The 13,324-nt window shown below is 32.3% G+C and overlaps 1 protein-coding gene across 4 annotated transcripts in view; it reads left to right on the forward strand.

Moving 5' to 3' along the window:
- The first annotated feature begins 1,626 nt into the window (after nucleotides 1-1,626).
- The window catches only part of LOC106126348 (uncharacterized), a 39,529-nt gene continuing 27,831 nt past the window's right edge, over nucleotides 1,627-13,324 (forward strand). For all 4 annotated transcript variants that reach the window (XR_001228341.1, XM_013323961.1, XM_013323962.1 and 1 more), the window contains exons 1-4: nucleotides 1,627-2,651; nucleotides 3,590-3,752; nucleotides 4,087-4,201; nucleotides 6,041-6,302. Coding sequence is in view for 3 of the 4 variants with exons in the window: in XM_013323961.1 (XP_013179415.1) it covers nucleotides 1,806-2,651; nucleotides 3,590-3,752; nucleotides 4,087-4,201; nucleotides 6,041-6,302 (1,386 nt within the window). In the remaining variant the exon portion in view is untranslated. The remainder of the gene's footprint in view (nucleotides 2,652-3,589; nucleotides 3,753-4,086; nucleotides 4,202-6,040; nucleotides 6,303-13,324) is intronic.

Consider the following 13,324-nt stretch of genomic DNA (forward strand, 5'->3'; position numbering starts at 1 on the left):
TTCAAGTTGTTATGACTTCTTTTTGAAAATCAAAAATATATGTTCAATAGTTAGATCGCCTGGAGTTTACTTTCAAAGTTCACATGTTGGACTTGTAAATTTTAACGCATTAGTTATTTTAAAATCGTAAAGTTTTTAACAATTTCACATTGAAATAGTTGTAAGGTAAATATGTATTAATATGATTTAAATTTATTTTTCTTTGTATTTTACAATACATGCATAAAATAAAGTCAAGTCGTCAATTCGTTTGGATTACAAACAGCCACAAAGGAAATTATTTTTTATTATTAACAAAGGATATACACACACGTAACAATTAATACGAAAATCATCATGTTCCTGTCTGTCACGCTATAAAATATGCTACGCTCGCCGCATGTCCTAACGTCAGCGGTAGTTAATTGCATCTGTTTTTATCAGAATGTAAATCAATTTTCGTGCTAGCGGTATCGCCGCTCTAAGCGTAACTTCGTCAAGAGCGTTACTGAATTATTTACTTGACTAGGCACAGGCGTAGCTTCTACAGGATGGGAAACTTCATCGAAGGCAAATTCCGTTATGTACGTTCAAGGCATTGATGGGAATTGATTTAACTCTTGTAACTTGTAACCAAACAGGATACTTTCTGGCATGTTCATAAACGAATTAGGGTAGACAGAGTTAGTTAAACGTATCAGTGAACCAATAAACTTATTATTACTGATTTAAAATAAGAAAAAATATTTTTTTTTTCGAGGAAACTAAAGTAATAATTTGTCTTGTTCGAAAACCGTATGCTGCAACTTATTTATCTTTAATGATGATTTTTACAGTTTTTTTTTATTTTACTGTAACTTCATAAGTTACCGCTTCAAAAAGACGATGGAGAGAATAAGGATATCTCTTTTCATTTTGTCCTCTTTCCCGCCAAATTCACATCCTTTTCCATGCGTTCCTTTTTCGAAAATCGTGGAAAAAGGAGATCTAGTTGGATCTCCAGCTCCGCACTTAATGAAAAGCTTGGTATTTTTGGTAATACAATATGTGTTGCTTACATTATGCTATTATGTGATACTATACCACTTATATATATGATACTACAGTCCTACTGTTTTGTGGCTAAAAAAATATTAGTACGCAATATTATCTAATCAAATCCATACCACGTAAATAATTGTTAGTCAAACATTTACAATTAGCCCAGTATAATAATTACATTCCAATGTATACATTCAGTGGAAACATTTGTGACTAAACGTGTGAAAATTGAAAATAGATAAAGACATCACTGTTAGAGATAACAGATAAAACTATCAGATTATCAATATAAGTATAGAGATAACATTAAAAGGGCGAACATTTTAAAATATGGCGCGAATTTTTAAAAAAATCCAATGAAATGAATTTGATATTTATAAATGTTAATTATTATGTTTATAATCATTTTATTTTTATGTAATTCCATACTTATACAGTTAGCGTATTACTTATGAAAAATCATTTAAGTTTATGGAATTAAATAATAGTAATAGTATTATATTATCTGTGCTCACATGAACCAATAGAATAGTGTTGCGCGTATACTGATAATGTTATATCGTCACACTTCCTTTACTACGATTATAAGGTTTGTACAGGTGCGGTGTGGTGCGGTGTGGTGCGGTGAGGTGTAGTGCGGTGTAGTGCGGTGCCCAGTGTTAATGCTGCTGATAACAAATGTTCTCAAATACTTGTGCCACGAGAACTTCTTATTTTATGTGTCGTGTTATAAAATTTGTTTCCTCAATACTTAAGTGATGTTATGAAATTAAAATTAATCGATAATGGATAAATCAAAACACAAAACCGGAAAGAAAATGGATAAGAATAATGGTAAAGAAAAATCACCCCTGTTTGTGTCGGATGTGAAAAACTTAAAAGAAAATCTTAAAATTAAAGAAATTTTGAGAACTGTTAAAATGAATAGCAGTATGCGTTTGAAATCACCACAGAGCAGTAAAACGATGAACAATAAAGACCTCAATGACAACCATGATTGTTTTGAAAGTGCTTCGCAAGAACTACAAGAACATATGGTTGATGACACAAATCCAAGTGCAACAAATCATAATGTCATCACATCAACATTAAATGTAGATACAGAAACGAGTGATAACGATTTACAAAAAAATGAGGGCATCAAGGTCACTATTTATGAAGTATCAGACTGTACTGAAAGCAATGACAGTTCACAGTCAAACACAATATCACAAAATTGTAGTGACTCTAAAGAATCGAATATTAATGATGAAAAAACAGAAATGAATAATATCGACACCAAAGTAACCTCTTCACCGAAACCAACTAATAATGTTGCAACTTTAAAACCAAGAGATAGAAAACTTTCGTTAGATCAAACAATTCTATCGAGACGTTCAGGCTTATCACAGTCAGAGTTAGATTTAAATTTAATTGGTAAATCTCCATTAGAGCGAAAGTCCTCATTCTTTCGGAAGAAGATGGACAATTTTCTTAAAAATACCACAGAAATATTTAAAAGGCAGTCACAAAGTGTTAAATCACAACCTACACAGCGAAGAGGGTCAAAGTCGATTTCTTTACAATCTCTTAACGACAAATCTTATCCTAGCAATGGTTACAATAACGACGGCACATTGCAGATTCCACAGGTAAGTCTTCCAATCAGGTCACGTAACATAATTAATTACACTGCCATATGTGACCTTTGTTATAAATACAATCACACATAATGCGTTTACCTTCAATTAGATTGAAACATTGCCGACTATTTGAATTATGCACCACTTATGTATGTCCAAACATTGTCGATGTAATTAATAATCACTGATAATTGAATAGTAAGCTGTATCAGAATAATATCGAATCGTGGAGTAGTTGTGTTACATAAACGGTTCGGTTTTATAATTATACTAGCTGTCGCCCGCGACTCCGTCCGCGTGGATATGTAAAAAAACTTTATTAGTGTAGCCTATGTGTTCTTTCAGACTATGTTCTATACGTATGCCAAATCTAATCGAGATCTATTCAGCCGTTTTAGAGATGTATTCAAACACCCATCCATCCATTCACATCACATCCACATAAACATTTGCATTTATAATATTACTAAGTTAAATAAAAAGCACCTCTTCAAAGGCATAAATCGAAAAAAAATGAATGAATACTATCCTATGTCCGTCTCCTGGCTCTAACCTACCTCCTCACCAATTTTCAGCCATATCGATAAAGCCGTTCTTGAGTTATAAATAGTGTAACTAACACGACTTTCTTTTATATAAATAATAGATAGATATATATTCTTTTGTTTTTATGACTCTGATACTATTATAAATAATAGAAATCACTTTACTGCTATAATATTATTACTGCCAACTTCGCCCCTGTGTAGTTAAATGTCTCTAACAAAATTTCTTTGTTTCAAGAAACAAATTTTGTTTGTTGATGATCCGCTTTCATGTATTTGGTGTCACCACTGTAAAAAGTCTAAATATGTAAATGTAGCTATTGATTTAAAATGTAAAAAAAATAAAAAGCACTAAATCGTTGCATAAACTGAATATTTTATAAATACTATTTCTATTTAAAGGATATTAGAAACAGCGCAACAAGTCTGTCGACAATGGCGCGGAGTTCGTCGGTGGCGAGTAGTATAAGTCCTGAGGGAGTTGAACAAGATAGCCCGTCCGGCAGTCAAACCGTTCTGTTCGCAAGTCAGCCACTTGGAGATTACTCTTCAAATAGTGTTAATAGTTAGTATCAAGAAGAAATTGTCTCGTCTAACATTTTTGATAAAACATAGAACATTATGTTGCTCTTTATATCTTTATTAAAATACGATGCATTGTTATATTGCATTACATATGCAAATGCATTAAAAACAAGATTTTCATCAATGTCAGCTTTGTAAAAATTTCTTTTGTTCTATTTAAATTTAGTTTTAAATTGGACTTTTCTACGACAGTAACATGGCAACAGATTTCATTTTCTGTAACTGATTTGTAAAAATATTAAATATGAACCTATTTCTTTTCGTTATAACCAAATAGAGATTGGACAAATGTTTTTTTTTTAAATAATTTCTAGATTTGAACGAGCCGTATGTACAGGATTCGCTTTTGAAATCCCGAGCAATATCGATGAGCTCTGGTTTAGACGCGCCACAGGGGAGACTACGACGGAAAGCATCAAAATCTAACAGGTAAATGATGGATCGCCTTTAAACACAAATATATCAGTGTCTCCTTCCTTGTTGCCAACCAAAAATAATGGTATTAAGTAACACTTTAATGGTTTTAATAACTTCAAAAGAATTTTAAATATAACACACGATTTATTCTATTACACTTAAGATGTTATTTTCTAATATTTATATGGTAATTGTTAAAACTGTCTAAAGAAAGCGATTATCTAAGCAGCCTACTAACGGACCCTTCCGTCGAGATTTATCCAAAGAAGGGTGACCGAGAAATTGAATGAGTATTTTCATTATTTTGAGCTAACGCATTCATTGTTGTAACAGAAATTGTCTGCTGTATCAATGTTTCTAAAATGGAGTTTGGAATAAAATCTTTGTTATTGCATTTTATACTTTCATTAAAAAATTTTGCTTATCAAAAAATCTTAAAAAAGGTTAATTTTCTTATATCAAGTTAATGACTTATCAAGTATTTCTACTAGTAGTACTTTTGTATTTCATCCTTTAGGTAGGTAGACTTTCTCGGTTCGAACAAAGAAAAATATTTCTTTATTAAAACTATATGTTTTCACGCCCCAGCGCAGAAATACCAGGCTTTCTCCTTTGAGTGTTGGCTTCGTATTGCATTACTTGAACAATCATATTTCTATTTGTCATTTCAGTGGCTCGATCGCCATCACATACCGTAGATATGAGTTTATTGCCTCACATAACAAATATGAGCCCGTATTTATTGTCAAATAAATTGTGCAAACGGGTGATTAACGATAAAGGCTGTCGCGTGGCGCTAATTGTGAAGCGATAAAAACGTTTTTACTACCCAACTCGTTCTATGAAAGCTTTGTATTCAATCGTCGCGCCTATGAAATCTTCAATCTACAAGCTACAGCATATCAAACTTCATATACAATTAAGTTATCTTTTTATACTATTATGTGGCAAACGAGCAAGCAGCCACCTGGATTCAACAAATAGCCAAGCGACCGCTTCCCACTGACACCTTTACCGTTTACCTTTAACTGACGGAGGAGGAGTCGCATAGACAGAAGAAACATTCTGTTTTCTCCGTGAAATCCTCTTCCCCTACCTATCATTACCTTAAAAGAACAGGGTGGGAAGAAAAATAAGACTAAAATTCGGCCTCCGCTATTTATAATACTAGCTTATTATTATATCAATTTTAGATACGCAGAAGGAAACTGATATAAAAAACGAGGAAAGTAGGTATGGCGTTATTGTAAACGCGTGGGCATCATTTGAGATCACCCGAGCATTACATATTCTATTGAAATAAATATTTATTCAAATTAAAAGCAAACCATTTAATATTCAGACTAGACTGATTACAGGTCGCGACAAACTTCAATATTGTTGACGTCATCTTCGTCTACAATAAAATTATACAGTCATTAGCATGTGTGTGACGCACACTCTTAACATTTAACCCTTACAGTAACATCTTATATAGGCACTAGCTGTCGCCTGCGACTCCGTCCGCGCGGAATGAAAAAAAAACATAGTAGCCTATGTGTTCTTGCAGACTATGTTTTACATGTATGCCAAATTTCATCCAAATCCGTTCAGTCGTTCTGGAGACACCATCAAACAAACATCCATCCATCCAACCAAACATTCGCATTTATAATATTTATAATAGTAAGAAGTAAGATTAACTTCAAAAGAAAATTATTTCTATTTTTACATCGAAAATATCACATAATGAGTAATATATTCTATACAAAATAAGCCTTCAATAAAGCTTAGAATCTTGTGTACAATTTTTGTAACTACGATATAAAATGTCTTTAAATAGATTTTCACATAAGTCAATTGATTTTCCAGAGTCACGTGGTTAGCAAGCGAAGGTCTTACGAACTACTTCAAACGGGTGATGCAAGATGAAAAGAGTCGGGAGGTCCAATCATGCCACTCGTACCAGGACTTTTCAATAATACCAGAGCATGCGTCATATGGTCCGGCAACTGACAGCAAGGGACGCCGGCTGTCGTACCAACGCGCTGTTTCAGGGGAAGATCCTGTTCTACCAACGAGGTATTACGATTCATCACAGAGGAGAAAGAATTTCATACCGGAACATCAAGTGGTCAGTATATTGTACTATTTTATTTAAATAAGCACTCACGTCCATTACTAACAGGTAGCAATTCTAACACACATATCTTTCCCACGCATAATGTACGCCTATACATCCTTCGTAATGACCTAAGATGAAGGACTAACAATGGTGAATGTCTAGACAGCTTGATCTATCTAAGTTATCATTAATAAGTATTTCATTAACTTAGCTTACTTTTAAGTAAAGTAACTTAAAACTTGGCTAAAACTGTTTATAATAGTGCACAAACAAATTAGTCTTACCTTTATATAAATTAATTTAGACTTAGTTAAAGCTGATTAATTAAATTGCTATAGTTAAATTTTGGATCAAAGCAATTATATGTAATCTAAATAGGATTCATTTGGGATAAATTCGCGAGCGCATTAGGTGTATTTTTATGTTGTGACGTCACGTATGTTTATGCGGCTATCGCGTGCCACACGCACAACCTGACTTGTCTCCTACTCTTTCAGGGCCTACGTTAGGTTCGTTTTTATTGACTTTATTGATTCCACATGGTTAAAAAATAAACAACTTTTCTTGCGCGAATTTGGGATTTTAATAAGAAGAAAACAAACGCCATAGTTACACGCCAAAGTCAAAGTAATTATGAATCTATAATTGTCCATTGGCGTCGATGAACACCTCGGTGTTCCCACTGCTCGTTTGCTACTCTTATAAAAAGTAATCTTTAAAAAAATGTCAAAAGCACAATATTTTTGACAAATCTATAATAATCACAAGTTAATTGAACGAAATACGGTTATTCCAAAGCTTAGTTTGAGTGTTAAAGAGATTTAAAACTAAATATGAAATATTGAATATAAAGTAACATTGACTTGGATTTTTTTAATGTTACAAGAGAACTTCAGTCTTGGAACTTTATGACAATTGATAACTTATAGTGGTGGCGAAAGTTTCCAATTATTAACTTCCAACAGAAATTCGGAAAGAAGGTAGAAAACGGGAGCACGTGACATAAAGAGTAATGGAAAACTCCATTGTGAAACGTAACATTTGTACCACGTGACTTATTAAAACATTTTAATTTCCATCCAAAAAAAAAACTTTTCATTTAAAGTAAGTAGTACACTTTAAAATCGCAATAACATAAAAACCATTTTACGGCTTTCATCAGTTTTTTTTTTCACAAAGCAAAAGTTTAATTTGTATTAAAACTTCAGCGAATGAATGAAATACATTGTTAACGTTTCAGAATTTGGACAACATAGAAATGAATCTATTAAATAAACCAAGTCAATTTTCTGATTTGTTCGTCTTTCATAGCAAATAAGAGTATTGAACAAATTTTGTTTATCTAATAATTACTTTAAGTGCCATTAATTTACCTGTCTAGACAGACTCCCTTCTTCTCAAAATATTATAACCAATGATTAAGGTACGCATTTATATTGCGTACCAGTGTATCGTTTACAATTACACAAAATTTTGATGTATTTCAAAATAAATAATTTTATGTTATACAGAAACAATAGAAAATTAGAAAAATTAGGTACATCGTAATATTGCAAAACGACATAACACATTCTATAAAATATCTCAAAATAAGATAGTCGAGTTACCTACAAATTACCATTTAGCACGGTCTTGGCACACGTCTCTTGCCGCTTCCACTATTATACATCTACGCATATGTACATAGTATCTAGGCACGAGTATTTTTAAAACCTTAGAAGTGAATTTATAATAAAAAAAACAATTTAAAAATGAACATCTTATTAAAAAAATATATAATAAAGGAATAATATTGTCGCAATAGACTTACAGAATGTAGACAATAAGGCTATATCTTTATAAGAAGCCGATAGCTAACGACATAACCCTTTCACCTTAACTGACAACCCAGACAAGAGCTGGCGTCGTTTATCCTGCACACATTTACCTTAGATAAGACAAATAATTATTTTTATACACTAGCGGTCACCCGCAACTTCATCAGTGCAGAATTAAAAAAGTAGCCTATAATATATACGCGTGCATTCGGTTACTTTCCCGTCGATGGCCTGTCAAAATCGGTGTAGCGTTCCGGATATTACCCGGAACAAACGCGACCTTGCGGACAGACATACGGACAAAAATTTTAATAATTGGTTTTTCGTTATCAGCCGCGTATAATCATCAAAATACATTATTTAGACGAAATATGTTTTTTTCACAATATTACAAACAGTTCAATTTTATTAATATGTATATATTAAAACTAATTTCATTGTGTGCATAAAAAACATGTTATTCGTTTTTTAAATGGTAGCTTCGTGCTGCTACGAGCTACGTAAATGCGTCATTCAATGCTACAAGTAAGTCGTAGACGTAAATAAATATGACAAACGCATTCAATGTTTCTTATATTCTTTTACGTCTAGAATTTTTTTTGTCATTTAAAATAACATGTTGTTATCAGCAATTATAAAATTTTGTAATTATTATAATTAAATACATATGTACATAAATAATTAATTAAACAAATATATTCTTGAGCAAGCAGTATTGTACATTAAAACAAATACTTAACTAGTTTAACTTAGTGATAAGTCACAATTTAAATTTATGCAGAACAGATTCACACTATAACATAGTTTTGTTATAAATAACAAAGGGATAGAACATTTTAATATCACCGCAAAACATTTAACAAGGCTGTAAGTCACAGTTCTAGATATACTTGATAACTTTCAAACTCACGAATCCAAGATCACAACCCCGATCTATTGCATTCGCGGCAAAATTCACCAAACTTCCGTCTCCCATTATGTTGACAGCGGGAAGACTACGCTTAAATGCAGTTCAAATGTTTGTTAAATAAGATTTCAATTATTTTTAAAACATTATTTCTTTGAGAGATTCTTGTAGATTTATATTGGGTATCAAAAAATACACCTTTTATTAAAAATTACTCTACAAATATGTCCTTATTTCAATCATGTGTGGTCAGCGCATAAGGTTTTACAGAAGAGACTTTGGCAGCCCTACTTGGAAGGAATAAATAAAAATTAAACATTTATTTAATCACGCTACAAAAATGACGCGCATATAATATCTTTTTCTCGTCTGCTGCTGAATTAAATTTTCGCGGGCTTCTAGAACCTGCGATTGGATTAAAAAAAGATGTAGGCGGGCTGGAAGAAGAGTGGTCCTTTGCGCAGGTGGTTGGCGCAATCAAGCCACCGAACGAGACTTCGAAACTCCCCACTATCGGTGGAGCAGAGCTAGACTACGGACGCGTTACAAATCATCCCTCTGCGACTTTCACGAACATTACCAGATTTTTTTTTACATTTGAATTTGGAAAAAGTTGAAATGATTTTAATTAAAATAAATTTTTCTTGTCTTGTACCCAAAATCAATCCGCGACGTTTTTCATCAAACATTGTTAAGAAGTAATTTATACCAATGGGACATTTTTAGTTTTTTTTTTAGTTTATTTTTATAGTGCGCGTTTTTTTTGTTTTGGCGGACGCGGTTAAAGTTGCTGTATTTTGTTGGTAAGTATGTTGGTGGAAAGGTAAGTAGGTAGAAAAAGTTTTTGCGAACTGTTGTTGTAGGTATTAGTTGGGGTGAGTTCAAATGCCGCGTTATTACCGCCAACTTTGGCGCGCCTCATGAAATCAAATTTCGTAGCAACTGATGGTGATAAAAATCTGTTCTATATTGATTCAGGCCAAGGTTTATTAATTCTGTGGGTTAAGTAAGCTCAAAACATCCGCTTTTATAATACATCCGATTGTTGTTCGCAAAAACTTTGATAAAAATTGAAATTTGCGATTTTTTTTAAAATTTTCAGATATGTTCGAGAGATATAATTACAGAATTGTTCTTTTTATATATCCAATTCAAATATAATATTTATAATGTATTAAATGTAATTTTTACAAAAAAAATTATTCAGAGAATCGTTGATAATTATTTGCCGTCGGACAATACATTACACGCCAAAATGAAAAATAACGCAAGCAACATTTAAAATAAACTACACTGTAAAATGTTTAGCTAAAACATAAGAAATAAACACGTAAAAGTTAAAAAGTCCAGCAGTATTATTCCGTGATTTAAATTTAAAAAAAATTGCCGACGGACTTCAAAATATTCCAAAAGCACATAGTTAACTGAAAGATCTAGCCGTCGGACATAAAAATTTTGCCAAAAGTAAACACTAGGCTACAATTATTACCGTCGGACTTAAAACCCTGGCTTAAGAAAACTCCAGACTACAATTATAGCCGACGGACAAATATTTATTGGTAATAGTAAAGTTTATACTACAGTTATACGTAAATACGTCCAGTAACTTTGCGCAATAGGAATAAAAATATTTTACCGTCGGACTTCAAAATATTCACAAAAGTAAATAGTTAACTTAAAAATATAGTAGTAGGTGATAAAAATATTAGCATAAATAAATTTTAGGCGACATTTATTGCCGTTGAATATAAAACATCTACGCGAATAAACTTTAGGCGACAATTATTTTCATCGTACATGAAATAATGACAGAAGAAAACTTTACACGGCAATTATGCCGACGGCTTTTAAAAATTTTAGGCGACTGCTATTGGCAAAGGATTATAAAAATATTTGCACAGGTCTACTTTAGGCGATAATTATTCCCGACGGCTTAGGAGAATATTTTCAAGAGAAAACTGTAGGTGATAATTTTTGCCGACGGCTTATAAAAATGTTTTCAGGTGTAAACTAAAGTTGATTATCTCTTAAAGCAATGATTATCGCCTAAAGGCGATAATAATTACTCGACGGCTTAGAAAAATGTTTTCAGGACGAAACTTGAGGTGATAATTTTTGCCGACGGCTTATGAAATTATTTGCACAGGTCATTTTGAGGCAATAATCATTGCCGACGGCTTATGAAAATATTTGCAAAGGTCACGTTTAGGCGATAATAATTGCTCGAAGGCTTAGGAAAATGTTTTCAGGAGGAAACTTTAGATGATAGTTTTTGCCGACGGCTTATGAAAATATTTGCACAGGTCAATTTTAAGCGATAATTATTACCGACGGCTTAGGACAATATTCTTAGGAGTAAACTTTAGGCGATAATCATTGCCGACGGCTGATGAACAAAATTTCCCGGAGTAAACTTTAGCTGATAATCATTGCCGACGGCTTATAAAAATTTTTGCACTGGTCAACTTCAGGCGATAATTATTACCGACGGCTTAGGACAATATTTTTAGGAGTAAAGTTTAGGCGATGATCATTGCCGACGGCTGATGGAAATATTTCCCGGAGTAAACTTTAGGTGATAATCATTGCCGACGGCTTATGAAAATATTTTCAGAAGCTTTAGGCGATAATTTTACCGAAGCTTTTTTAAAATGTTTGCGGTAGTAAACTTAAGGCGATAATTATTGCCGATGGATTATAAATTATTATAATTACAAATTTTGTATGTACTTGAAATTACAACGGACACAAAGAGACATCACTTTCACAAAGCTATCACTCAATACAATAAAAATTATTATATTTAAAAAAAATATTTTATTATTTATTGGTATAGTAATATTTATATTTATGTTTATTTAATTTAATATTGAATCTGCGCTTTTACACCTTAGGGATCCAATAAAAATATTTTATTTTATATATCCAAACAATTCTTTTTTGTGAAACATGTTATTAGTAAGACATTGTATAGGTTTTCTCATTGTACTATATCGAAATTCAATCGTAGCTCTCTAACTTTTTAATTTAACAGTTAAAATTTCTTTTCTCATTTATGTATGCGTAGTATGAAATTCGAACAGGAGAATACTGATATATAGACCTCATTGAAATTTATTTTGTTGCATCGTACTGTTTCTTAAGTAGCGTACTCTCACGTATTTAGCTACTAATAAAGATCGGAAGTAAGAAAGAGTAACAAGTCTTAGAAATTATTCAAGATTATTATGATAAAAAATTCATAATTTCAGTATATTTTTTTTTATCATTCAATCATTTGAGTTAGATGCGTAGCGTTAAGCCGCATAGCTCCGTAATGTTACATTTACATTTTATCTTGCAGTGCAGTGCCTAATGACTATTCTTTTGAATTTGAAGTAATTTTACTTTGTGTGGAGTTACATTATATTTTGATTTTTAAACTTTATTCGTCAATACGTTAATGACTTCCGTCGGAAAATTTGTATTAATTTCGTTTTTAATTCAACCTTTACGTCTGGCCACACGACTCTGACCGTATTCAGCCGTTTTTCCGAGTGTCGTATAATATTTCTTACGGTGCGGCCGCGACTGATAGACACTTTGCCTATCTTTCTATCCACTAGTCCGTGTTTGTTTTGGGAAATCGCCGTGCGGGACCGATTTTAGCGGGACTTGTAATGGAAAGTAGATAATATATGCAGGAGTAACATAGGCGTAAAGAGACAGCTGCGTGCGGAAAGAGCTTCATTCCCAGCCACTAGGAAGATATAGGCTTTTAGTTATTTAAATAGAAACAATAAACTACTTACATCAATGTAACATATCACAATTTAATATGTTTAACGTTATATTACAAAATGTTAAAACAATAATTTCTTTGAGCAATTATAACGAAGATTAGAAACTACAAGCTATGTTTATTTTTTCAAATGTAATTAAGAAGAAATGAAAAGTTCTTTATTTCATTTTTTAATTCGGTTTGCGTTCGTCATTTGATTTCATGCCTTTCTTTTCTTTACGATAGCTTCATTGTTCTTGTATTCGTAATTGCCATTGCAATTCAACCTTTAGTTAATCAATACGTTTGCAGTGGATTCTTTTTCATCCATTTCTTGCAGTTGTCTACAACTGACATCAAAAAAGTATTACCATTGTTGCGTCAGTTCTAATAAGATGTTCTTTGAGAATACTAAGACATTACTGAATAGCTTAGTAACGTTGGTTAATATTATAAAGGAAAGTGTATACAAAATTTTATTGAAATCGGTTCTGTAGTTTCGGTGTGAAAGCGAGACAGACAAATAGTTAGAGATACTTTTGTATTA

Source organism: Papilio xuthus, unplaced genomic scaffold, assembly GCF_000836235.2.
Source record: "Papilio xuthus unplaced genomic scaffold, Pxut_1.1 DF825017.1, whole genome shotgun sequence".
In the NCBI taxonomy this organism is placed as follows: domain Eukaryota; kingdom Metazoa; phylum Arthropoda; class Insecta; order Lepidoptera; family Papilionidae; genus Papilio; species Papilio xuthus.